Here is a 27992-nt window from a genome sequence, read left to right as displayed (position 1 = left end):
CCTACGTCATAGGAGTTTGATGAAACGTTCTAGAGGCTCCACCTGCCAGCAATCTGGAAAATGCTTTTCAGTTCAGTCTCAGAAGGAGAGGCCATATCTGAGGGTTGTAGAAACTCTTGAGACCTCTACCCTTTGTACATAGTAGTTTCTAGATCTTTCCTTCCAGGCAATCTTGTTCTTTGTAGAGATGTACATTCTTTTGGCTCATCTCTTGCCTCTTTTTTGTTGCTTCAACAAATTCTGTCAGACTTCCCCAATGCATCACAACTAACTAACTTGTATTGAGATATGTGCCCTTTATTTTAAGGATACAGTTGAAGCCTGTTTATAAAGTTAGTGAGTTGGTGGGAAGGGGAGTAGGGTCCAAGTTTGAAAAGAGAAAAATACATGTTAGGGCCCTTGTGATTTGAAGTTTGAAACAGGTAGAAAATATTTCTTTTCAGTTGGTTGGTCCTACAGATCTTGATCAATGTTTAAGGTAACCTGGAAGCAAAATACAAGGTAAATAAACTTTACTGCAATGAAAAGGCACAAGACAAAGAAAACCAAGCTTAGACCATGTCAGTGTGAACTATAAAGGTTGCTGTTTGAGTTTCAGGGGATTTCAAAGAGTACCAAAGTAGTATATAATTATAAAGGATGTTCTCAAGCAATGTCTTTTCCACACCTTTCTCACCCTCCTTCAGAGGCACTCCCTTCCCAGAGCCACCCCCTATTGGGAACAGAAGCAGCCTTGGCCTGTTGATTATAAGCCTTGGCCTTTAAAGGTCTGGAGCTCCTAATGGTTTCTTCCTAGCTAGACTCCAGGCCTTCACACAGGCACTCTCCTCAGTGTTGTGCTTCCTCTCCCATCTCAGCTAATACACATACCCGTGCCTACTGAATGTGACTCTTCTGTATGGTCCTCCTGTCCCTACCAGAGCTATACCATACATATAAAGTGCATTTTGGTCATGTGTACATCTCATTATCACCTGAAATTCAACATCTCCATGGCTAAAGCTTCCCTGTGCAAAAAAAAAGCCCTACTTCCTTTTCTTATGTCCACCAATTCATCCAATGATAACACTCACAGCTCGGCTGCTCGGGGACAAAGGCTGGGTTTCCTTTTCGGCTCCCTCTCCCCCATCTCTTGAGTCAAACTTAAGTCTATTCTGGTTATATTTGTGCTGCCGCCACGATTCAGGGAGGCGCCGAGACACCATTCTGAGGGTAGGAAAACGCAGTCTGAGATGTGGGACGCCTAACCTTGTAATCCCTGTTCCCCACCCCAGACATCTAGTCACCACAGAGTGCCACACAGAGGATCAGGAATGAAGGAGCAGGGGTCCGCTGGCCTGCAATGAGGCCCGACCAGTGCGGGCCCATGGGCTGAAGATTGCATCTAGCCCTGGGCCCATTCTGACAGCTCCAGCTTAGCTCAGTAGCAATTGTCCTTCGCTTGGGGGCAGTTATGCGGAAGCACAGAGAGGCCTTCTACAGGAAACTTAGGAGGTGCAGCTCTGTAGGTAAAGGCCTTCTCCGTGCTCCCCCTGGTGGTGGTAGATGAAAGAGACCATTCTTGGTTCAAAACTTTATTGGTTGTTCATCATGAAAAATGGATGTGTACCAATTTCTCGAGGTGGGCCAGGAATTAAACACCTTTTGCAGGGAGGAATGTCTGGGAAGGGGAGCTTATTGGCTACACCCTCGGGGCTTCTAGGTACCTCATTAGCGTGGAGAACTCTGTTCTGGGCCTACAGGACCAGAGATCACGTTTTCTTATGTGGGAAGTGTGGCAAGTGTTCCAGGCAGGGAGCAGGGAGCCACCTGCCATCTCAGGTGTGTACCCGAGTTTTCTAGGACTCAGACCTTACCAAGTTTCCTGACAAGATCCATTGCCCCACACCAACAACAACCTGCAAACGTGATCTGGCTTTTCCACCCCCTGCCTTTAAGCCCCACCCCTCTCCCAGCTCTGTGAAGCTGAGCTGCAACACTGGCCTGTTTGGCAGCTTCTTGCTGTCTCTAGTTCCAGTTCTCCTTGCCTGGTCTCTTATAATCCCTTTCCAATGGCTCATGGGTTCAAAGGGAAGGAATTGTTTATTGGTTCTAGCTCCCCGTTGTCTATCACTAAGTCCTTCTAACCCTGCTTTCTGAATAGCCCTTCAAAACAGCTTTTTCTCCTACTTCCAATAAACACTATTAAATATTGCGACTCCCGGTGGGCCCCACTCCAACCTGCAGGTCTTCTTACCCTGTACAATAGCCTTGCTCCCTCCCTTAGCTCATTTAGCTCTTTCTTTCCCTTCATCCTCCCACCACATGCTCTTTCTAAAGTGCAGCTCTGACTGGGACTCCCTGCACTGCTTGCAGGTAAACATCAGAGGGAGACCCTGAGTAGAAATTACAAGTTCTTTCAGGGTCTGGCTCCTGCTATCTCCTGATCATTGCTCTTTACTCTTTCCTACCTGGGTCTTTAACCCTCTTGTGTTTTCCACCTGTAATTCTTCCCTGGAACTCCCTCTCCCGACTCCTAACTTCTTTCCAGAATGATCCTTCCTCAGCTTGCTACCCTCATCATGTCTCACCCTCTCAGTACCCACAGAATGAAGTAACAAGACGTGCCTGTTCTAGCTTGCTTGCTTTCTGTTGCTGTGACCAACACCACAGCCAAAGCAACGTGGCAAGGAGGAGGAGGAAGCATCTTGCTTATACTTCCAGGTCACAACTCATCACTGAGGGAAGCTGGGGCAAGAACTGAAGCAAAAACCATAGATGACTAGACCAGGCCAGACTGAAAGAACAGCGTCACCTCCATTTCAGGACCAGGCCTGGCTTCAAAAGGAAAGACATCTATCTGTCTCAGGAACTAGGTTATAAGTCACCAGCTCCATAAAATTCCCCCATCCAAAGACAGCCTGGAGATAACCACAAGAACAGGGAAATATCTCAGGTTGACCATCTATGCTGGGCAGCCTTGTATGGTTTAGGTATCTCATCCTGTGGCTAAACGTTCATGACAGAGAAATGCAGACCACAGACCACCTGGCACAAGCCAATCAGAAAACAACCCATGGAGCATCCTCATCACCCATCAATGAAACCTTAGATTACCTAACCAACTCTCTAAGGTCTCACCAAATATAGAAGAACATAGCAGCCGACCAAAATTCTACTAATGTCACCACTTTGGCCCTACCAATCACATTAGAAATTACCTAATCCTTCTGGAAAATTCCTCTAGCCCTACATTAAAAAGGGCCAGGAGCTCCTATGGACTGGCCATTTTGGTGAATGGTTGACCCCTATGCATACTGGTTATTTCTGCAGAATAAACACTCTTTGTCTTTGCATACTATTTGAATCTGGAGTCTTCCTTCAGCAATTTTCAGACCCTAACAAGACCACGACTTGCCAACTGATTCCCTCACTTTCCTAATTTCTTATTCAGCCCAAGCCCACGGTAGCTCTCCTACATGAATTAGCATTCAAGAAAATGCCCCCACCGGCTAATCTGGTGGAAGAAATTCAAATTCGCCAGGCAGTGGTGGTGCATGCCTTTAATCCCAGCACTTGGGAGCCAGAGACAGGTGTATTTCTGAGTTCGAGGACAGCCTGGTCTATAGAATGAGTTCCAGGACAGCCAGGGCTACACAGAGAAATCCTGTCTCAAAACAACAACAAGAAGAAAGAAAGAAAGAAAGAGAGAGAGAGAGAGAGAGAGAGAGAGAGAGAGAGAGAGAGAGAGAGATTCAAATTCAATTCCAGGTATCACAAATTGACAACTAAGTGTCTTCTTGCTCCTGGCAAGACACTCCCCCTGATGATCTGATTCAGTTATTCATAGACCTTTCTTTCAGCCATAAACCACATGGGTATAAATAGTAGATTTCCTGGTCATTCTCCTGATAAGCACCTAGTGCTGTTCAGATCGCGTTCCTCCTCTAAGCAGAAAACTCGAGCAGGTGAAAAGCTGCCTTACTCCCCACTACGTCTGGCACAATGCCTGGCATGGACATCACAGTATGCGTGATAAATGCACATGTGCAATAATATACTATAAAAACACTTGTTCTCACTAAACTATGTATGTGTTTACAGAGTTTGTTCCAGAGAGCCAAAACGGTTCTTTCCCTATTGAATTTAAGGATTGCATATTTCACAAAATTATTTTACACACGTGTATTTCTTTTTTTTGGGGGGGGGGGTTGGGTTTTTCGAGACAGAGTTTCTCTGTGTAGCCCTGGCTGTCCTGGCACTCACTTTGTAGACCAAGCTGGCCTCGAACTCAGAAATGTGCCTGCCTCTGCCTCCCCAGTGCTGGGATTAAAGGCGTGTGCCACCACGCCCGGCGCACATGTATTTCTTTTTTCTTTTTTGTGATCTTGGTAGTTTTTATTGTTTATTATTATTATTATTATTATTATTATTATTATTATTATTATTTCTTTCATTTATTTACATTCTAGTCCCTCCCACTCCCTTACACATGTATTTCTAAGAAGTTTTGATGCTTTCAAATTCCAACTGTAAAATATATAGATACAGATTATTATCCACTGATTGAAACATAGACAGATATAGAGCTATACATGTAAATAGAGTTATGCCAGTGGGGCCTCCTTCACAGGCAGAACACCAGTTAAGAATTTGGTTAGCGGGGCTGGGGCAGTGGCTCAGCAGTTAAGAGCACTGGCTGTTGGAGAGGACTTGGATTTGAATCCCAGTACCTATAGAACAGCTCAGAACCTTCTCCCAGGGGATCTGGCACCCTCTTCTGGCCTCCACTGGCACTGCAGATGTATGGTACACAGACATAGAGACATACTGGCAAAATATCCATACACATAAAATAAAGGTTTAAAAAAATTTTTTTTTGATTATTAGCACCTGCACTTTTGGCCTTTTTAACATAAAGGAAACTATTATTTACAAACCAATCCCATACACACTAGACATTATCAACACAAAAACCAATCTGTCCTGGGATCTTGATACTTACATCAGATAACATTGGCTCATCAAGTTCTTCCACCCGGCTCAAGTTAGGCGCCCCGTACCGATCGCTGATCTCCGCTAGGGTTTTACCCGAGTCCATCACCAATTCCTACAGTCACAAAATTCAGTTTCTACTTTCACATGGCTTCAATATGAGCATGCCCCTTTTCTTTCAATTTTGAAATAAAATTTCTGAGTTAAGCACTTAAGACTCATCACTTTTAGTTGGTAGAATTCACGTCTACTACTGCCAGCTAATGGTATGAGAATTCTAGTATGAAGCACTAAAAACTATTTTTAAATCCACTTGGAATTTTAATACACATAATTTGTAAGCAATTCTATGGGCAACATAACAGGACATTGTAGCTTTAAAATATTCCAGTACAAACAGAATGTCCAAATTGTATTCACTTTGAAATTTGTTTCAAGACACTGCACACCTGTGCCTTATCACCAAAATATCCATCTGGGCTGTCACTTCCATAGGTTTTTTGTTTGTTTGTTTGTTTGTTTTTGTTTTTTGGTTTTGCTTTTGTTTTATTAAGGCAGGGTCTCACTATATAGCTTTAGGCATGCCTGGAAGGAATCACAACTTACCAGCCTGAGGCACTGTGATCACATATGTATGCCACCATGCCCATTCTGGTATTGACAGTGCCCTTATTAAAACTTTAGCCACTTGTGATGGTTTGTATATGCTTGACCTGGGGAGAGGCACTATTAGAAGGTGTAGCCTTGTTGGACTTGGTGTGTCACTGTGGGTATGGGCTTTGAGACCTTCATTCTAACTGCCTGGAAGCCAGTATTCTGCTTTCAGATAAAGATATAGAACTCTCAGCTCCTCCTGCACCATGCCTGGCTGGATGCTGCCATACACCCACCGTGATGCTAATGGACTGAACCTTGGAACCTGTAAGTCAGCCCCAATTAAATGTTGTCCTTATAATAGTTGCCTTGGTCATGGTGTCTGTTCACAACAGTAAAACCCTAACCAAGACACCACTGATACAAAAAGTAAGATTCTGTTCTAAGATATGTGTTCATGTCCCACGACACACAGTAGGTCTCCCCTCTCACCTCCGCCTGCATGGGCTCCTGCTCCTCACCCCTAGCCGTGCTCTCCATGCTCATCATGCTCTGCATAAAGTCAAGAAAACATTGAATACTGCTCATTTCCTTCCCATGTTTGGTTTTTAAGTTTTATTTTTATAAAGTGCTATGATCTGTTTTACAACAAAAGCAATGTTACTTTCTGAGGACTCATTAGAATACAGTACACACAAAACAATGAGTCACAGTTTAATTTCTTACTACATACTAATAGGAGATAACGAAAATTGAAATTTTTTTTAAAATGAGCGGACCAGAAGTAAAAGGTAAATCTCTATTGCTGAGGATACCATGCCCTTCAGACACACAGTCCTGGGCTGAAAGAGATCTGAGTACCTTTTATCCTGGGGATCAGTTTTTATCATACCAGAAGGTACCATGCAAGCAAGCTTCCAAAGGAAAGAAACAACAGCTATTATGCCTATGAACTACAATAACCAGTATTGCAGGATAACCCAAATGGTTCAGTAGTGGCACATATACCTTAGTGGTAAACAAGAGCTCTCTAATTGGACATAAGACCTAATCAACAAGAGGGGCGTCCTGCTTGGTACTGGAAACCTAGCTAACTACTCAGGCTGAGTAAATTCTTGGATCTTAAAGGAGAACCTACAACCACCATTTTACTAAACCCACATAATTCCTAAATATTCTAAATATTCGTCCTTGAATCCATATATAAATGTTTGGGTTCATCTAAGGAAACTCATTAAAGTTCTCTGAGCAACAGACAGAGACTATTACAGAAAACCACATTAAATTAAATTGAAACCACATTAAAATTAAGTTAATACAAAATCTCATTAAATTAAAATGCAGAATTGAGGAGTGCAGACCCAATGAATTACATCTACAAAACAACTCATGCACCTAAGGCTCATAGGACATGACAGAGAGAGCAAAACGATGGTAAGAACCAGAGGATCAGGGAGTTTGCTGAGGCTGTCTCCTAGTGGTGTCAAAAGCTACATACATGAAGTCTCACAGCCATGACTGCATAAATACAAACTGACCAAGGACAACAATAGCCAAAGGGAATGAGGAATGCCCTATACAAAGAACTACAGGCAACTAAAGAATAATGAGAGTAGGAGAAATAGTCTTCCCCAGAGAAAAGCACAATAAATAGTTATCCAATGCCAAATGTCCAGCACTGAAAACATATACAAAAGTTACATTATATAGAGCAGGTTCTATTTAGGAATATATATATATACCTTTTATCCTGGGGATCAGTTTTTATCATACCAGAAGGTACCATGCAAGCAAGTTTCCAAAGGAAAGAAAAAACAGCTATGATGCCTATGAACTACAATAACCAGTATTGCAGGATAACCCAAATGGTTCAGTAGTGGCACATATACCTTAGTGGTAAACAAGAGCTCTCTAATTGGACATAAGATCTAATCAACAAGAGGGACATCCTGCTTGGTACTGGAAACCTAGCTAACTACTCAGGCTGAGTAAATTCTTGGATCTTAAAGGAGAACCTACAACCACCATTTTACTAAACCCACATAATTCCTAAATATTCTAAATATTCATCCTTGAATCCATATATAAATGTTTGGGTTCATCTAAGGAAACTCAGTATATATATATATATATGAATAGTGGGAAATTATTAATGTCAATCAATTAATTATAATGGGAAATAATAATGAGAAAAGGCAATGAATTTGAAAAAATAAGAAGTGTATGGGAGGGTTTGATGGGAAATAAAGAATAGAGAAATGATGTAATTACATTATAATCTTAAAAATAGAAGGGAAATGTATAAAAAAGATATATCGTATAGAATTTTCTAAGTCTTAATAAATATTATGACTTTTAAAGATGGGCTGAAACATTAAAATTGAAGCAAACATTCTAGCAGCTATGAAAAGCAACGATATTAAAATAACATCTTAAAAGAGAACCTGAAGTTGGGTTTTATATACAGGAAGAAAGGAATGCATATTCTAAATGCATTAGCCTGGCCCAGGCCACTGTGCCATACCCAAGCGGTCTCCATAGGTCCTTGGCGACACTTACACTCACTCTGCAATGGAAGCGTTTGCCCAGCATGGGAAGCCACTTCTAAACAAGCCAACTTACTGTAGCATCCTTCTTTTCTTCTTTTTGTCATTATGACCTTCAGCAAGGTCACATGATTAATGCTAGGATAAGGCATTTTGGCAGTTCGAAGATTACTCAATTTGTGACTGTACATGTGGCCACCCTAATTATAGAGAGATATGTGGTACTATTTTGCACTGATGATTGCATTCTTTTTCTAGAAAGTTTTTATTTATTTACTTTTGACCATTTTTGAGACGGGGGTTTCTCTATGTAGTCCTGGTTATCCTGGAGCTTGCTATGTGAGCCAGGCTGGTCTTGAACTCACAGAGATTTCTCTGCCTCACCTTGTGCTAGGATCAAAAGTCTGGACCACTACACCTGGCTTTTCTAGGAAGTTATTACCCTGCATCCGCACAGTAGCCCACACTGTTTATATGCTTACAAGAGCACTACTCTCAACTAACTATAAGGATGACTATTTAACAATAACCTTTCCCCCAGTTGTTTTACCTAAACCAGAAAATGAATCCATTTCTCTGCAATGGTGGGAACTTCAACATGTTCTCTGGAACCCATTAAACTCCAAGTGCTTCATCCTTTGCCATAAACCAGAGCATCAGGAGAGAGGCTAAAATCAGCCTCAGAGTGCAGCAGGGGAGACATTCCCATTAGCTCTTACTCTTGCTCCCAGGGGTCCGAGGAAAGCATTCCTAACTGGCCTCTCTTTAACTCAGGAGTCCTCATACATTGAACAATGATGATTTATGTGTCCCGAACAAGGGACACAAAAGGACTCTGAGCAGTGATTAAGTGTTTCCAAGGTGGAGATGAGTATCATTAAGCCAATATGGAAAAACAATGTACAAAATACTAACGAAACTTGTCTTGGCTCTGGTCACACAGGCTTAATACTTGGAGCCATTCATGTGAGCCTCTGGTGTGTTCGTATATGTGTGAGCTTATGCACAGATCTCAAAAATGTTCCCATTGCCCAAGCTAACAGACTAACAACTGGATATTAAAACTATGTGGATACTTGAATCCATCCTTCAATATCTCACCTGTTTTATTCAACTCACCACCCTAAGTATTTTAAAGAAATGTTCACCATGCCTTTAATACCAGCACTCAAGAGGCAGAAACATGATTTCTGAGATCTGAGTACCAGACCAGTCTGGTCTACAGAGCAAGTTCCAGGACAGCCAGGATTACACAGAGAAACCCTGTCTCAATGAATAAATAAATAAATAAATAAATAAATAAATAAATCAAGAAAATGTTTCAAATGATGGGTTTTTCTCATTAATGTATTAATAAACATATCAAATACATTTGATACAAGTTGCTCCTGATTTCAGTGTTCACTGAGGGTTCAATAAAGAGAGTTTCAGTTGGATAGGGAAGAAAGTAGCCATAGACAATCATTCAGGAGTCTGACCTATATGGCACACATTTTCAGGATATCAGGAATTATTACCAATGAAAATAGGTATTTTTAAAAAATTAACTCACTTCATTGTTTATTTTCATAAGAGACAACATGAAAATCAACATGAGAACAGGTTTTTTAGATATAAATGATTTTTTGATAAATGTAACATGAAGAAAAGGGATATCCAGCTATCTCATCTATCAAGTACCTTCAAGTCAGCCACCATAGTTAACAACAGCTGTCTCCTGACAAAACCATTAGCAGAGTCCCTCTAGAGACCTTTGTGGCTCACAAAGGCACATGTGTGACTGCACTCACTTCCTGAGTGATGCCTATGGTCCTGTGCTACAACCACTGTCATGAAACAGAGAGCAGACAGAGAGGCTGGGGCTTGATCCCGCTGCTGATGGGAAACGGGAGTCTGGGTTGTACATCCTACAGTCTTTCTGCTGTCATGGATGGAAGAAACAGCCTGAAGAGTCTAGAAGCTTCTAACAAGCAGACATGTAACAAAACTTCAGATTACCTTAAATGATTTTTCTTGCCCTGTCTCGAAATCTTCTGACTTCTGTTTCTCTTTTTGTTGCATTTCCAACTCCAACTGGAATGCCAACTGCTACTGAGGAGTAACAAGTGTTGAAATCATACAGCAGTTACAGCAGACCAATAGCTAGACGTTACCATTCCTTTTTGCTTCTTTGTCTTAGACAGGTCTTACCTACACAATCCAGGCTGGACTCTAACTCAGAACAATCCTCTTGCCTCCATAGTTCTAGTGCTGACATTACTGAAACTACCACAGTTACTTATGGCTCACTTTTAAGTCCCCAACTAAATTTCAGGAAATTAGAACAATTATTATAGTCAAATAATACTCAGCTTTTACAATGATTGATTTCCTTAAGACACTTCTTTAATTGCCGAAGGTAGGAAGCAGTGCATGCAGAGTCAAGTTATGTCTCTTTTACCTACAAACAGGACTAAAGTGATTTTTCTTCTGTGATGAGATCTTTAAAAGCACTGCTGGGAGAAAACTAAACCTTGTATGCAGGACAGTGAGAGAGAACAATCTGATAAACTATCTGTAAGCAGGGCTGAGTTCCAGGACAGCCAGGACTATACTGTGAACCTCTATCGAGAGAGAGAGAGAGAGAGAGAGAGAGAGAGAGAGAGAGAGAGAGAGAAGAAAAAAGAATGAAAGAACGGAAGGAAGGAAGGAAGGAAGGAAGGAAGGAAGGAAGGAAGGAAGGAAGGAAGGAAGGAAGGAAGGAAGGAAGACAATTTAAGATTGATTCCTCTTGGTACTTGAGAGATGGCTCAGAGGTTAAGACCACTGACTGCTCTTCCAGAGGACCTGAGTTCAATTCCCAGGAATCACATGGTTTCTCACAACCATCTGTAATGAGATCTGATGCCATCTTCTGGTGTATCTGAAGACAACTACAGTGTACTCATATACATAAAATAAATAAATAATTTTTAAAAGATTGATTCCTCTTATCACAGCAAAATTTCTTCATAAAAGTTAAAACAAGACTGCAAAAACTATTAAGTATCTAAGTAATCCATTTGTTGTCAAAGCAAGGAATGGCATTTGCCAGTGTGAGTTAATTTCAACAATGTTGATTTCCATGCTCAAAGAAATGTGACCCCTTGCAAAATTAGTTTGTTTGCATTATTAGAAGTTTGGTGAGAATGCTGGATGTTAGGTATCAACCCTGGGACAAATGGCTACTTGAGGTGCCTATTTAACATATAAAAGTATACATGGCTGCCAGGTTCTACCAGAATCCTTCAGTCCCTATCTCTCATAGGGTACGGTTGGCATACCCCACTCCCTCTGCTAAAGTTCTCAGCCCTTCCCCCAGCTGCAATTCTACACAATCCAGACATTTGGTTATCAAGCCCTCTGTGTCTACCCTTTACATTCCTGACTCTCCCCTTTCCCCTACTCTTTTCCTCTCTCCTCACTCTGGCTCAGGGTGTCCACTCTGGCCTCTCCCAAATGTCCCTGCCTCTGACTATGTTCTCCCTTTTATCTACACGAAGCTTTCTCCTCCATCAGACCTAGAAGCAGTTACATCCTTTTTCTTTTTCTTTTCTTTCTTTTCTCTTTTTTATTCACTGCTCAATTTGTTCACACTGGGAGCACTATCAGCTATCAACTAATGAGTAAAAGTTTTCAGAGAGTCAAAGGTTTCGGAGCGTTTTCTCTCAGCCTTTGTTGATTTTTGTTTGCTTGCTTTATTTTAATTTTTGACAGAGGCTTATGCAAATAGGCCGGGAAGAGTCTCTTCCTTCTGCCTTAGCAGTGCAGGGATTATAGGAATGTACCACCATGCCCAGCTTTTTCTCTGGCTTTTGTTTAAGAAAGGATGTTCCCAAGGCTGCCCACAAGTTACTAATTGAAACTGGAAAAGACCTCAACAAAGAAGTTGAATCCTTATCCTCCAACTCACACACTTCAGGGAGCAAGAGAGAACCCTCTCTTCTCATCGCAGCCCACTCCCTGCTAAGCCCCTCTCTGCTGGTTCAGCCTTCCTTCTCCCCTCTGCTTCTGCTCCCCAGAGCAACTTCTTTAACCAGCCATAGCATCGCCTGTGGAATGTTACCATACATTCCACATGCCTGGCAAATGAAATGCTTTGGGTTTGACACACAGCAGATTAGCTTTGTTAGCTAACATGGCTAGGGAAATGTTCACTTTCTAGTGTTGCTAAAGTTTATTCAAGTAGGATAAAATAGATGAGTAAAAGAAAGTGGAGTATCTTCCCGTAGTGAACTCATTGTCCCAGAGAAGGAGAACTACTGAGACTTCCTGCCTCTGTTCAGTAGGAGACAGACTAGCAGTAGAAGCTGTCAAGGAGGATTGGTCCAAATAGACAGCACTATTATGAATATTGGTCTCAAAATGTGGCATCATACAGGTTGAGTATCTTGTTTCAGAGATGCTTTGGACTAGATATGCTCTAGATCTCTCTTTAAAAAAAAAAAAGATTTATCTATTATTGTATGTAAGTACACTGTAGCTGTCTTCAGACACACCAGAAGAGGGCGTCAGATCTCATTGCGAGTGGTTATGAGCCACCATGGTTGCTGGGATTTGAACTCAGGACCTTCAGAAGAACAGACAGTGCTCTTACCCGCTGAGCTATCTCACCAGCCCTGCTCTAGATCTCTTAATTTTGATATATTTACATATCTCTAATATGTAAATAAAAATGGAAAGATGCCTTAGGTATGGTACTGAAGCCTAAACATGAAATTTAGTTATGTTTTACCTTATACCTGAAAATAATTATATACCATATTTTAATAATTCTTGAGTAAAACAAAGTTCAACAGTGTGGAATTTCTCACTTTTTGACATCATGTAAGCACTCAAAAAGTTTCATATTTAGGGACTTTTTTGGATTTTTTTTTTCAGGTTAGAGATGTTCAACACAGATAGCTTGGTCAACCCATTCTTCCATCCTCTACAGTATTATTTCAGGCCTTCACCATTCTTTCCGTCCCTCTGACCTTATCACTTCATTCTTCATGTGTGTTTATGATTGGTTCTTACTTTGTGAGGAAGATAGAGACAGTAGCACACAGTCTTCTTTCAACTTGTCACCAGCTGACACACCCATCCACACTATACGGAGGCCACCCATTCTCTAGCTCTGAAGTGCAATAAGAAGCACACATTTACGTCTCCCAGACCCATTTTCTCTTATTCCTGTGGACAGAAGGCTCTAGACTCTTTTTTTTTCTTTTTTTCTTTTTCTATTCTTTATTGTCACTCATTGTGTTCTGTGTGTTCCTAAATCAAAATAAAACCCATTACCCTCACAAGCTCCATGAAAGCATTATGCTCACTCACCATCTCCCTCCTTACCTACTACTCTCCACCCTGTTCATTCTTCCTACCCAGAGTGTCTGGCCTTGGAATGAGCATCAACTCAGCAGTGGGGCCCTTGACTATTGTCCCTTGGCTTCACTGTCCCCTTGGCTTCCATCACAACACACTCTCTAGGTTGCCCTATTATCTCATGCTATAGCCTTTTCTAAAAAAGGGCTACTAGAGAGCCATGTCTAAGTGGCCGGAGCTGGTCACTGTTTCAGGATGTGGGTTGCATACACCAAGGGTGATGTTCACTTCAGCCACATCTGCGTGCTTATCTCACCTGCTGAAATAAGAGTTCTTCTGCTTTGAGTCGCTCCAGCATTTCCTGCTCCATCATGGCTAATTCTCTCTCATGCTCCAACGTAATCATTTCTCTCTGTCTCTAGCAATTGGTTAAAAAAAAAAAAAAAAAAGCAACAGCACACAATTAGAGATCCAACAATCTTTAAAAGCAGCCACAGAAGCAAAGCAGATTAAGCAAATGATGGTCTACTTGTTTGGACACTATTCAACAGTTTGGGAGAGTTTTAGGTTTTAGCTGAATAAAGAACACAGAATTAAGATTATACCATAAATATAAATGAAAAACAGAAGAAGAAAAACTGTATAGATAAATATATCAACATATTTGACATATTTAAATACAACAGAAAAAGACAAGGCAGAGAAGAAAATATTTAAAATCAAAACAAACTTTCAGTTTTCTCCCCTATTTTTATATATTGTAATAGAAAAACAGATTGAACATAAAAAGTATAGACAAGAACTAATTGTCATGCTCTTCTAATTTCCTAAAAGGACATCTATATTTACCATTTGCTCCATGTTCATGTTTTCCTTGTGCTTATAAAGCCAAAAGGCTAAATATTCAATTGGATCCAATGGGCGAACTCTGGCAACTTCTGTGAGACCTTGAGTTAGGCATGTCCCCAGACACTTTTGAAGATATCTTGATTCCATTTCTAACTCCTAAATAAAACCAGCTACAGAAGTTTTTGATTAGGCACAGTTAAAAATAAAGTGAGGCTGGGCACATATCTTTAATCCCAGCACTAGAGAGACAGAGGCAGGTAGATCTCTGAATTCATGGCCAGCTTGGTTTACAGATCAAGTTCCAGGACAGCCAAGGCAAAACAGAGAGAAACTCTGTCTTGAAAACCCAAAACAAACAAACAAATAAGCAAACAAACCTTCACAGGACCAACGGCCTCCCTTCCCACTGAAGACAGATCAGGCCCCTTCAGCTCCTTCAGTCATAAAAGACAACACTTAATTGGGGTTGCCATACACTTTCAGAGGTTCAGTCTATTATAATCATGGTAGGGGCATGGCAGTGTCCAGGCAGACATGGCTCAGAAGAAGCTGAGAGTTCTCCATCTTGACCTGAAGGCCTCCAGGAGAAGGCTATCATCCTCGGTAGCTACGGGGAAGCTCTCAAAGCCCACTCCCACCAGTGACACACTTCTTCCAACAAGGCCATGCCTCCTAACAATGCTACTCCCTGAACCAAGGATATTCAAACAACTACATTCCCACTCCCTGGCCCCCATAGGCTTATTCAAATACATAAGTCTATGGGGGGTCATACCTAGCCATAGAATAATGCAAAATACAATTAGTCCAACTTCAAAAATCCCCATAGTCTATCATAGTCTCATCAATGTTAAAAAAAAAAGTCCAAGTTTGAAGTCTTTACTGAGATTCATGAAATCTCTTAACTGTAATTCCCTATAAAAATCAAAGTCAAAAATCAGATCACATATATGGCACAGTATATATATTACCGTCTATTGGACTGAGCACAGGGTCCCCAGTGAAGGAGCTAGAGAAAGGACCCAAGTTGCTGAAGGGTTTGCAGCCCCATAGAAGGAACAACAATATGAACTAACCAGTAACACCAGAGCTCCCAGGGACTAAACCACCAACCAAAGAGCACATGTGGTGGGACCCGTGTCTCTAGATGCATATGTAGCAGAGGATGGCCTAGTTGGTCATCAATGGGAGAAGAGGCCCTTGGTGCTGTGAAGGCTCTATGCCCCAGTGGGTGGGTTGGTGAGCAGGGGGAGTGGGGAGGGGATAGGGGGTTTTCAGAGGGGAAACCAGAAAAGGGGATGACATTTGAAATGTAAAGAAAATATCTAATTTAAAAATACATTACCATTCCAAAACATCACAGCAAGGAAACACTGGACCAAAACAGAACCAAAAACCAGCTGGGCAAACTCCAAACTCCATATCTCAGTGTCTGATCTCCAACTCCTTTAATGACTACAACAAACTTCTTTCTCCTGGGCTGGTTCCACTCCCTGTTAGCAGCTTTCCTCAGCAGGTATCCCAGGGCTCTAACATCTCTAACATCTTGGGATGTTCAAGGCAACTTCAGCTTTGCACCTTCTTGTTCCAATGACTAAGATCCACACTTGATCTTCTGGGCTCCTCCAAAGGGCTGGCATCACTTCTTTCTCTAGCTCTGCTCTCTGCAGCACTCTATGCTCTGGTTGACTCCACTCCACTGCTGCTGCTGTTCTTGATGATCACCCCGTAATACTGGCATCTCCAATTCACTGGAATCTTCTGTTGCAACTAGGCTTCACCAATAGCCTCTAATAGGCTGTCTTCGTGGTGCCAATCCTCAGCTTCTTTGCATGACCCCTTCAGCCCTGGGCCATCAACTGCAACTGAGGCTGAATCTTCATCAATGACCTTCCCTGGTCTCTAATAGTACCAAGCCTCAGCTGCTCTCCATGACCCCATCATGCCTTTAAAACCAGTACCACTTGGGTGATTCTTGCACATTCTGAGTCCAGCTGCAGCACCAAGTACAACCTTGACCATCTCTGGAATACAGCTTCTTTGTACTCTCAAAAAACACTTCCTATATTTCATTTCAGTAAGGCTGGTCTCTTCTTAATCACCACTAATTTCTTAACTCCAGCTAACCAGCATCAATTCCCCCAGTCCCTTCTATTTTTTTACTCTAGAGTCAGAGCCATGTGGCTGAAGCTGGCGAGTTCTACTGCTTCCTGGGCCTGGAACATGCCTCTCTTGTTCTATGATATTATCATCAGCATTTTGTTTTCTAACTCCTAAGCTTAGCTCTCCTGGAACTTACTCTATAAACTGAACTTCAACTCAGAGATCTGCATGGCTCTGTGTCCTGAGTTCTGGGATTAAAGACATGTACCATCACACCTGGACCCAAGCTTTTCTTTACTTAGAACTTGCTGTGTAGCAGACTGGCCTTGAACTCAGATATCTGCTTCCTCTGTCTCCTGGGATTAAAGGTGTGTTCCCCAATGCCTGGATATAAGCTTTTCATGGCCACTGTTCCTCAAGACATGGATCCAGAGCATGTGTCATCCTACATCAAGATCCGAATCAAAATCCTGTATCTTCCAGCCTTAAGATATGGATCACAGGTGTGCCCTCCATTTCTGGATTGTAGTTCATTCTAGATTAAAAGTCCAAATGAGAACAATAACAGGTAATAATACCTAACGTGACATAAATATTCCTTGTTCAACTGCAAACACATAAACAATGGCTGTGTGGGATCTTACCCCAAGGTCACCTTTCCCTTAATCTGTTAAATATCCTTGAACACAGGATTTAGTTCCATTGCACTTCCTGGTGTCCCTTTATTACTTGAACCATACGTTTTGTGTTTCTTTTCCTTTTAGTCTTGCTATGCTTGATCAAAACAATCTTCATGAGAGTAATCCAGAGGATTTCTATGCTGGGTGTTTCTGAGACTTTCTTTGTGCAATTAATTGAGTCTTTTCACCTGAGCCTCAGACAGACTCTTTGTCACCAATATATAAGAAAGAGCTCCATAGTTCAAATCACTCTCAGTACCAATGTTTCCCATGTTCCTACTATGATGAACCATTAAGTCACACTTAAAGCATTCCATGGCTTTCCAAATCAAAAGTTCCAAAAACCACATTCCTCCAAATGAAAACATGGTTAGGCTTATCACAGCAATACCCCAGTCTCTGTTATCAACTTCTGTATTAGTCAGTATTTCTATTGCTGTGAATCAACACCATGATCAAGACAACTCTTACAAAGGCCAACATTTAATTTGGGCTGCTGTACACTTTCAGAAGTTCACTCCATTATCATCATGTCAGGAACATGGCAGCATCCAGGCAGCCATGGCAAGGGAGGAGCTGAAAGTTCTACATCTTAATCTGAAGACCTCCAGGAGAAAACTGGCATCCTCAGGCAGCTAGGAGGAAGCTCTCAAAGCCCACTCCTACAGTGACACAACCCAAAGGCCACACCTCCTAACAGTGCCACTCCCTAGGCCAAGCATGTTCAAACCACCACAACTTCCCTTTAGGTTCACCTCAAGCTCTTCCCTGACATCTTATGGGCTCTTATTCCTGCCATTCTACATATCACACCCTATACTTTCCCATCTCAATAATCCTTTCCTTCCTCTACTCTTGGAACATACCTCCTCACCTTCAAGCCACAGATCATGTCTGGCTCCAGAGTTTTGTCAAGCAGTACAAGGGAGTTTCCCCTGCTTCAAGTAGATCCTACATCCCTTGTCATGCTGCCGAAGAAGTGTATAAAATGTGTGAGTATGTGTGCGCATGCTCATTTGTGTATGTTATGTGCACACTCGAGAGGATGTGAGTGTGTGTGTGTGTGTATGTGTGTGTGTGCACCACTGTCTCTCCATGGTGGCACATGAGCAAATATATGCCCACTCCCAGCTGTTTCCCTGTCTTTTCAGATATGAAGGCAGATGCATGAGTTTTGGGGGATTGACTATTTCTATTTACCTCATATAGGATTTGCAGATGGACAATAACAGACCAAACAAATGATTCCACCCAAGCCCAGAATTGGGACACAATGATATTAAAAGATCAGAATATGTTCACCATTGCAGTTCTTGACTCCTGTCTCAAAGGTGCAGACTCAAGACTGAAATGACATGAGAACATGGTATTTGTACATTATTACCATAGTCAGACTGAAACGCCACTTGAATGTCCAGGTAGAGGTTCAATTACATACAATACCATGGAATCCAGAGACAATATAAGGGAATGGAGATGCTCTCTAAAATAAGGAGTGGATTCCTAGTGAGTCACAATGCAGGAGGAAAGGGTGACATAGCAATTGCTTCTGCTACCAAAGGAATATACACATGTATGTGTAAGTGTAGCCCTAGGAACTGACTGGAGCTGGCACAAATGAGCTGATTTCCAACTAGGTTGGCACTGGTGTCCTAACCACAAAGAGAAAAACATTATGAAAATTTATTTATAGAGATAAAATCACCATGTGGACATATCAATGTTATTTGAAGTTCAGTTACATAAAACATGGAAGATACTCTTTCTGCTGCTCCAAAATCATAAAACGTGAGAAAGGAACAATGGTTGTCAAGGAGGGACCTCTGATCTAGAATTTTGGCCAGGGTCTTTCTGGGGTTTCTGGCAGCTGCTTAGCATTCTCAGTGGGGTTTTCATGAGGTCCCTCCGTCATTTCTGTAACATACATGTCCTGGTCATGTGAGGAAACTCATAGCCATCTCTTCTGTCCTAAGAAATGTTATTTCCCAACAAACACCAGTGTGCACTCAACTCCACAGAAAGAAAGTCCGTCCCCACAGAAACACCTGCCTCTGAACTGGAGCAGCTGCTTTGAGCCACTGAAGGATGTCCTCTGCCAGGGCCTGGGAAGAGGTGCTGGATTCGGCACTCAAAACTACAGCAGACCTAATTCAACTTGAATTTCTGAGAAACAATGAATAATTGTCTTCTAGTATATTTGTGCTGGAAAGTAACCTGTTTGTCTAAAAACAAATTTCAATCAGGCAGCCACCAACCTAGACACTTAGGTTAGTTTTCCTATTGGGTGGCTAGTGGGCCGGAGATGGGAGGAGGAAGAGAAAGAGGAGAAACCGGAAGAGAGGAGGGAGGAGAAGGGGAACTAACCCTCTCTCGGACTCCGGGTTGAGACCTCCGCCTCCGGGTTATGACTCGCAAGGTGAAAATTTGACAACTGCTTCTGCAGAGACACTAGAGAACCGGTTCGAAGGAAAACGGCCCAGCCTCCTTGGTCCACGCAGCTGATGCACGTTCTGGCCACCTGCCAGTGAGTCGCGTCCCGTTGCCTGGCAACGAGAGCACGCTCAAGTGTAGCGCTAAGGTTCCATTGCTACCCAATCAGTGGAGGCAAAGAGAAATGAAAGGGGAATTCGCGCAGTGGGAGTGGGGGTGGGAGTGGGCGTGGGAGGGGTGGCGTTCTCTAGCCTGAGCTTGGAGTGCGCACTGTAGGGGATGGGGCACGCACGCAGATGGGAGAACCAGATTTATGGGAGAGGAAGCACTGTGGAGAAACAGCGGGACAGAGACTTGGAACCTAGCAGGCATAGGAACCCTTAGATAGGAGCCCTGTGGACCAGCAGATCTTTGAAAGTCAGGGGAGACTCCTTTGATCCCTGGGGATTAAAGCTGCAAGCTTGTTGTCGGCTTGGCAATTTTAAGACTCCACACCTTTCAGAGCAAACTCAAACGCAAGCAACTTCAGGTTACCCAAAGGCACCCTCTGCCAGGCCCTCCTATGCACTTTCCCCTGATGTGCTTGGTTAGTTTTTGTCAACGTGACACAAACCTAGATATACCTTGAAGGAGGAAATCTCAAATGAAGAACTGCCTCCATCAGACTGACTTGTGGGCATGTATGTCTGTGAAGCGTTTTCTTGATTGCTAATTATGGGCATATGCCCACTATGAGCTGCGAGTGCCCATCCCTGAGAAGGTGGACTTGTGCTGTGTAAGAAAGGTAGCTGAAGCCGGGCAGTGGTGGTGCACACCTTTAATCCCAGCACTCAGGAGGCAGAGGCAGGCAGATTTCTGAGTTCGAGGCCAGCCTGGTCTACAGAGTGAGTTCCAGGACAACCAGGGCCACACATAGAAACCCTGTCAAGCAAGGAAGGAAGGAAGGAAAAGGAAAAAAAGAAAAAAAAGAAAAGGAAAAGGGGAAAAGGAAAGGAAGGAAAAGGTAGCAGAGTCAGCCAGGGAAAGCGAGCCTGTAAGCAGCATTTCTGTCATAGTTACTGTTTCATGCTCTTGCACTGAGTTCCTGGCTTGGCTTTCCTTGATGACGACTGACTGTAATCTGTAAACCAGATAAATCCTTTTGTCCCCCAGTTCGCTATTGGTCATGGTGTTTATCAGAGCAAGAAAAAGCAAACTATGGGCATGGCATTGCTTAGTGGTAGAGGCTTTCATAAATGCAAGAAGGGACACTAATGGATCAACAACGAATGAGCCCTCCCTCTACCCACCTACCCCCAACATCAGAGCACTCAGACATATTTACTCAGGACTTAGTATGTGACTGTACTGGCTGGTTTTGTGTGTCAGCTTGACACAGGCTGGAGTTATCACAGAGAAAGAAGCTTCAGTTGAGGAAATGCCTCCATGAGATCTAGCTGTAAGGCATTTTCTCAATTAGTGATCAAGTGGGGAGGGCCCATTGTGGGTGGGACCATCTCTGGGCTGGTAGTCTTGGGTTCTATAAGAGAGCAGGCTGAGCAAGCCAGGGGAAGCAAACCAGTAAAGAGCATCCCTCCATGGCCTCTGCATCAGCTCCTGCTTCCTGACCTGCTTAGTTCCAGTCCTGACTTCTTTTGGTGATGAACAGCAATGTGGAAAGTATAAGCTGAAAAAACCCTTTCTTCTCCAACTTGGCCATGATGTTATGTGCAGGAATAGAAACCGTGACTAAGACAGTGACAAATGCCAGAGGTAGTATCTCAGAGGGCTTGTCATATTTAAGCCCTGTAGCAGCCACTCAATAACTCAGGCATGGAAAGATGTTCTGGGAAGGCAGCTCATGATTCTGGGCTGGGATTCTATGAGAACAGATGAGTGGCTGGGAGTTGCATTGGGGATTTTTGTCAAGTCACACATATATTGCATCTGAGATGTTGGAAGTTGCACTTCACCCAGCCCATCAACAATTCATCATCAGATCGCATAGCGCAGCAAGGATGTGGAAGACTGTTTATCCACCCACTGGCACAAATTGAAGATGACTTGCCCCAATCCCTTAGCCTCCACACCTACCTCAAACTTTAGCTTTAAACACAAATGTATACAGGGCTAGACCTTCTGTAGATTCAATTTCCTTGTCTTCTGACTTCTAGAAGCTATGTTTTGAGTGTGATCTTGAGTCTCGTCCTGCTTCTTTTGTGTGTTTTGTCCCTGTGTCATGCTCCATGTCTGGCCTTAATTACAGCTGTGTCTGTGTGGTGCTTTCAGTGAGACTGATTCCCACTGGCTCGTATATTTGAATGTTTGGTTGCCAGTTGCTGCAACTGTTTTGAAAAAAATTGAAGATGCCTTGTTGGAGGAGGTGTGTCACTGGGGGTAGGCTTTGGGGTATCAAAAGCCCACAGCAGGCCTAGTCTGTCTGACAGTGCCTCCAACTTGCAGATAAGATGTAAGCTCTTAAGAACTGCTCCAGGACCGTGCCTGCCTACCTGCTGCCATGTTCCTATTCCCATGATGGTTGTGACTCACCCTCTAAAACTGCAAAGCTTCAAATTAAATGTGTTCTTTTATAAACTGTCTTGATCACGGTATCTCTTCACATCAATAGAAAAGTAACTAAGATGTCCTGCTTGTATAATACACTCCCTATTTCAAGATCCTTAATCACAATTGTAAAGCTCCTTTTAGCATATAAAATAACATTCACAGGTTCCAGGTTTGAGACTATGAGCACCTTTGGAAGGAAAAATGTTAATACTGGAACAAGCCTTCAAGATGGCTCCTGTGCCTACATATATTGTTAGAGTCGTCTTCCTTTCTGGCATAATAAATTGTCTCTGACTGGTTTTATTTCTTTGCCCCAATCCTGGAACCAAACTTTAATTTCTTTTTACAAGATCTATGATCCCTTAAGTTATGAACAATATTTAATCCCCCTTTGAAGCTGGGGATGGTAGAGTACATCTCTTATCTATTACAGGGAAGGGATAAACAAGGAAGAAACACAAGTACAACCATACTGGGATACCTAGGCAGTTGCAGGCTAGCCTATGCATAGTGAGACTGCCTTATTAAAATAAACAAACAAAGTGTGCTCATAGCACTCACTGCATCCAGAATGTTTGGATTTCTAGACTCTGATATTGGTGAGGGGTAGAATATATTTATATTTTTGTACTAATGTCTAGTTATTCATTCTTAAGTTGAAAAACTGGAAATATGGAGGCTGGGTTCTAGGAACATACGTTGACAAAATCTTGTTCCATAATAGCTCATGCTTCTTAAATTCTTACTGTATGCCAGGCTCAGTGCCTTTCATGTGATTAATAGCTCAATCTGTTCTTTCAGTATTATGAGGGATGTATTTTACTTCTGTTTTCCAAAGGGCACCCAGACTCTGAGACACCAAGCAACTTGCTGAAGATCACACAGCTCTGTAAGTGGCAACAGCAGACATGGTCTGTCAGTTGCAGGTGTCTATGCTGCTGTGGCTCTGCTCTGGTTCACTGCAGCTTTTAGTGTGGCATTCTGTCTGGGAGTGCATTATCTGCCACTCTTGACACCTATTAGGAAATCTAGGATCATCAGTTCCACCTGAAGTGATGCTGTGGGATAGTGTGTCAGCAGAGGTTGACAGGCCCATCCTTTTCTTCCTTCTCTCTCCCTGTAAAGTAAATGAGCCTCTGTTGTCTATGTCATAGACTAGCTTCCAACCTCACAATAACACAGCTTGCTGTATACCCAGAGTTTCTCTCCAGGACCTTATTTTCTCTGTACTTAAGGGTAAATATGTGTGAGTTGGTTAAAATCCTTCACCACCCTTGACTGATAATGTGCCAAGTCCTCTCAAGACTGATGACCACTGGGACTCATGGTCTGACGTATTCCAGCTGAAAAGGCATAGGAAAGATGCCTGCTTGACTGTAACAGCTATTGGCAAGTATAATTTGGCTGGTTCTTCTAAGAAAGGTATGTTATGATTTGGATCTTAAATGACCCCCAAAACCATGTGCTAAAATCTTGCTTGCCAGCCTGTAGTGTTAACTCCAAATGAAATTTCAGTTCCTCAAACTCCAAAAGGAAATCCAAGTATCCAGAAATGGACTCAACTTGAACTGTAGGAGGATTTCTGGTAGTTGGTAAAAGACAGCATGCCTCAGGAACTTGTGAAGCCAAAGCCAATTCCTCTCTAGTAAAAGAATTATTTTTCCCTATCACTGGCAGGATGTGGTGCCTATTAGCAAACCAAAGTGCATGCTGGCCTCCAGGCTCCCTCAGTATCACAAGTACCTGTTTCAAAGTTCATGGTAGCATCCAAGGTCTTCTTACCTTCTCTCCTACCCTAAACTTCCTTCCATCATTGGCTTCCCCCCCCCCCCCCCCCCAGTTAACCTTCTCCTTATAACCCTGCTAATTTTTATATACTTTCCCTACCTCACTGTGTCCTCCCGTTCCATGCCCTGCTCCTGCTTCTCTCCTTGCCAGGTCCAATCCACTGGCCATGTTCAGTCATCTTTCGATGTCCCCCACCCCCACCCCCACCCCCACTCCCGCCCTGCTCCTGACATTTCTAGATGTCTCTGGCTGTTCTCTCTCTCTCATATCTACAATAAGAGCTTTCCCTTAACCATCCCATGGAACAGTCATGCCGTCAGTTTGTGCATGTAGTATTGCTGGAGGCCGATGGAATACTTAAAATGGATAGGGTCTACGGGAGAAAGGTGCATCAGGAGGGCATGTCCTGAAAGGGAACTGCAGGACTCCGACCGGCAGCTTTCTTCTCATATGTTGCTCCATACCCTGAGGTTTTCTCTGCTTTCCACAGGCCCAAAATCAGTGAAGCCAAGTGATATGACCCAAAACGTATCAAGCCTTGGGCGAAAGTAAACCTTGCCTCTTTAGCTGATTATCTTAGCCATTCTGTAATAGCAACAAAGTTTACTAATACAGAAAATTGGCACCAAGAAGTCAGGCTGATTGCATTGATGACTTGCTCATGTGCTTCAGAAATCTTTGGAATTCAAAGCATTTGGAGAAGCAGGCCTACAATGCTATAAGCAGAACTTGATGGGCAGTTCTGGCAAGGACTCAGAAGACCAGAGTATCAATAAGTATATAAACTGACGATGTGACTGACTGATGTATGGTTAAGAGGAGGGTTTTACTGTAGATGGAAGGGAGAGAACAGCCAGAGGCATCTAGAAAGTCCAGAGCAGAGCGAGAAAGAAGCAGGCTGACCGTGGCCAGCAGACTGGATCTGGTCATGAGAAAGCAGGAGCAGAGAGATGAGAGAAGGAGCGAGATGGAGGTAGAGAGAAACTGAGAAAAGAAGACAGAGAAAAAGAGAGAGAGATGGAGAACATGAGAGAGGGGAAAGCAGGAGACAGAGAGAGCACAAAGCTGAAAAAGTGGAGGGACCTGGAGGGTATCATCCTGAGTGAGGTAACCCAATCACAAAGGAACTCGCACAATATGTACTCACTGATAAGTGGATATTAGCCCAGAAACTTAGGATACCCAAGATATAAGATACAACTTGCCAAACGCATGAAATTCAAGAAGAACGAAGACCAAAGTGTGGACACTTTACCCTTTCTTAGAAATGGGAACAAAACACCCATGGAAGGAGTTACAAAGACAAAATTTGGAGCTGTGACGAAAGGATGGACCATCTAGTGATTGCCATATGCAGGGATCCATCCCATAATCAGCTTCCAAATGCTGACACCATTACATACACTAGCAAGATTTTGCTGAAAGGACCCAGATATAGCTGTCTCTTGTGAGACTATGCCAAGGCCTAGCAAACACAGAAGTGGATGATCACAGTCAGCTATTGAATGGACCACAGGGCCCCCAATGGAGGAGCTAGAGAAATTACCCAAGGAGCTAATGGGAACTGCAACCCTATAGGTGGAACAATAATATGTAGTAACCAGTACCCCGGAGCTCTTGTCTCTAGCTGCATATGTATCAAAAGATGGCCTAGTCGGCCATCACTGCAAAGAGAGGCCCATTGGACTTGCAAACCTTTTATGCCCCAGTACAGGGGAACGCCAGGGCCAAAAAGGGGGAGTGGATGAGTAGGGGATTGGGGGGGTGGGTATGGGGGACCTTTGGGATAGCATTGAAAGTGTAAACGAGGAAAATACCTAATTTAAAAAAAAATTCTCTTAACAATAAAAAAAAAAAAGAATGAGTAGCTAAGAGAGGGAAGGAAACTGATGAGCTGAGGAAGTTCAGGTAGGGGAGGAGGTGAGAAGAGTAGGCTGCACTTTGATGTGTGTCCTGGGTGCTTGAGATACTGAGGGAGGCTGGAGGCATGAAAGTCCTTTGCTATGCTAATAGAAACCACAGGTGGCTATCTGCCTTTTGGAATTGGGGGGAGGGGAGAAGTTTCCTTTGGACCGACAATAAGAATGTGAAGACAATGTGGAGCCAATAGACAGGCTCCCCCAGGTTTCAGATAGAGAGGAGGGCTCTCCTGGAAAAAAAAAAAAAAAAATGGGACTAGAGGCCCTTTGTGTTGTATCCTGGCAAACTACTTCTCTGCATTTGTCCATGCCCTGAGATTTTACATGAGACTGACTTTAAATGTAGGACTAACCTGCCAGAAGAAGTTTCTAGACAGTACAGCATTCAGGCTGCTTTTTGCCAGATTTACCATGAGATATGGGAGTCAAAGGTAAGGAAGAAGGATTTGAAAAGCTTGCAGTGAAGGAGCATTGTATTAATTATTAATGATACTCAAATCACCCTGCCAGCTGTGGAGTGACTACCTTGCAACCATCAAAATGCTCTGGATTCTCTAATGAAAGACACCCGCACACACATGCACACACTGTTATTAAAGAGCTCAATGGATAGGCCACTCTCCAACTTCCATGTAGCTAACGCTGCCCCTCCAGTACTCCTAAATCATTAAAAATAAAAATCCATATTCCATCTTTGCTACACAGATCCAATGAGGGTAGGAGCCCCTGGGGTTGCTCTTCCCTGGCTCTTACAGGGCTGGTTGTCTTCTGCAGCTCTCAAGCCTGCATCCAATTCCTTTCCTGATATGGCAATTCTCAATCCTTCCTGAGATTCCTTTGCCCAGGAAATTTAAAGTCCCACCTCTGTCTCCCTGCCAAACCATTAGCCACCCATTAGCCACTGGCAATTTTATTTACCAATTAGAACTAGCTGGAAGCAGGGACTCTCAAGAGTGTCACACACACACACACACACACACACACACACACACACCAGACATGCAAATTCCCATGTAATTTAGGAACCCAATAAACATATTAAAAGCAACAAACCAAATCCACAACAGCAGAGGGGAGTCTTTACAGTCACAGCCAAGCAGGAGGTAATTGCAAAGGAAGTCAGATCCTTAGTGTGGTGGCCATACCTTTACTCTCTCCTTCATGAAGGCTTCCACTTAAAACTCAAAGGAGTGACAGGGACAGAATCCCTGCAGGCAGCTCCAGGGAGAGCAATATCTGAGGCTGTGAGGGTAAATCCAAAGCTTGGAGGGGGGGGGGGGGGGGCGGACCCAGAAAGGTAGAGATGCCAGATATGTGCACAGCAGAGCTAGCCCCAGAGAGAGGCCACATGGCCTGTAGCCAGGATACGGCCTGTAGCCATAGATAAGAGTCTGCCCAGCACTTAACTGCTCTTATAATGTTACTACACTAATAGACATGGAGCTACAGGACTTAAGGTTTGCCTTTCTGGGCTTTGGTCTTGCTGTGCTCAGACCTGTCCCTTTCCTGTTTTACTCATTAGTAGAAAGTTTTCTCTGTGCAGCCATCTCTAGCTCTTCTCCCTCTTTCTCCTCCTCCTCTTGTTCTCTTTGTACTATTGAGAATAAAACCTGGACCATTGTTTATGTTTGCCAAGTGCTCTACCACTGAACTATGTACCCCTGAGAATGTTTCATTCTGAAACAGCAACTTACTAAGATGCCAAAGGACTTGAAGTTGGTCTGCCACTTAGGAAGGCTTTGAACTGTTGATCATCTTGCACTGGACTTCTAAGTAACTAGAATTTTAGATCTTCATTCTCAGACTTGACCTCCATTGTTTCTTAGAAATAAGTATTAAGCCGGGCAGTGGTGGCGCACACCTTTAATCCCAGCACTTGGGAGGCAGAAGCTGGCGGATTTCTGAGTTCCAGACCAGCCTGGTCTACAAAGTGAGTTCTAAGACAGCCAGGGCTATACAGAGAACTCTGTAAAAAAAAAGAAGTATTAATAATTTGCTCTTTTGATTTTTTTTTTTGAGATAGTCTCACTACGTTGTTCACCTTGGCTTCAAATTCTTTTCTAATAAAATATCATTTATTTATTCATTGACAATTTCACACATCCAATCAATGTATTTTGATCATATGCAGCCCATACTACTCCTACCACTTCTCCCATTTACCTTCAACATAACCCTCTTGGCTCTTCTCTCCTCTCACTGATTAGAAACTTACTAGCACTGCTGACTATTGGAAT

The 27992-nt window shown here is 42.9% G+C and overlaps 2 protein-coding genes across 7 annotated transcripts in view; one reads left to right on the top strand and one right to left on the bottom strand.

The window, feature by feature from the left end:
* Positions 1-276: 276 nt before the first annotated feature.
* Positions 277-19594, bottom strand: Dydc1 (DPY30 domain containing 1). 3 transcript variants are annotated; one of them, XM_030247993.1, is made up of 9 exons: positions 19436-19594; positions 18272-18416; positions 14289-14458; positions 13756-13857; positions 10113-10202; positions 6061-6120; positions 4985-5089; positions 1074-1206; positions 282-483 (listed from the first exon to the last, which is right to left on the bottom strand). In XM_030247993.1, exons 3-8 carry the CDS (start codon positions 14433-14435, stop codon positions 1183-1185), a joined length of 528 nt encoding a protein of 175 aa, XP_030103853.1. In that variant the 5' UTR covers positions 14436-14458; positions 18272-18416; positions 19436-19594; the 3' UTR covers positions 282-483; positions 1074-1182. The 3 variants fall into 3 exon arrangements, with proteins under 3 accessions (NP_081370.1, XP_017171668.1, XP_030103853.1); NM_027094.1 differs by lacking the exon at positions 18272-18416 and having other exon boundaries at positions 277-483; positions 19436-19563; XM_017316179.1 differs by lacking the exons at positions 1074-1206; positions 18272-18416 and having other exon boundaries at positions 277-483; positions 19436-19498.
* The window catches only part of Dydc2 (DPY30 domain containing 2), a 24081-nt gene continuing 15525 nt past the window's right edge, over positions 19437-27992 (top strand). The window contains exons 1-2 of one of the 4 annotated variants that reach the window (NM_001360609.1): positions 19437-19487; positions 22887-22937. The gene's annotated coding sequence lies outside the window, so the exon portion shown is untranslated. Of the gene's footprint in view, positions 19596-22886; positions 22938-23265; positions 23471-27992 lie in introns of those variants that run through there. The other 3 variants (XM_011245190.3, NM_001360608.1, NM_027717.2) reach the window with 3 other exon arrangements.

The sequence above is a fragment of the Mus musculus genome, chromosome 14 (assembly GCF_000001635.26).
Source record: "Mus musculus strain C57BL/6J chromosome 14, GRCm38.p6 C57BL/6J".
Classification (NCBI taxonomy): domain Eukaryota; kingdom Metazoa; phylum Chordata; class Mammalia; order Rodentia; family Muridae; genus Mus; species Mus musculus.
The sequence above is the reverse complement of the archived record's forward strand: the minus strand, read 5'-3'. Positions and strand labels throughout refer to the sequence as shown.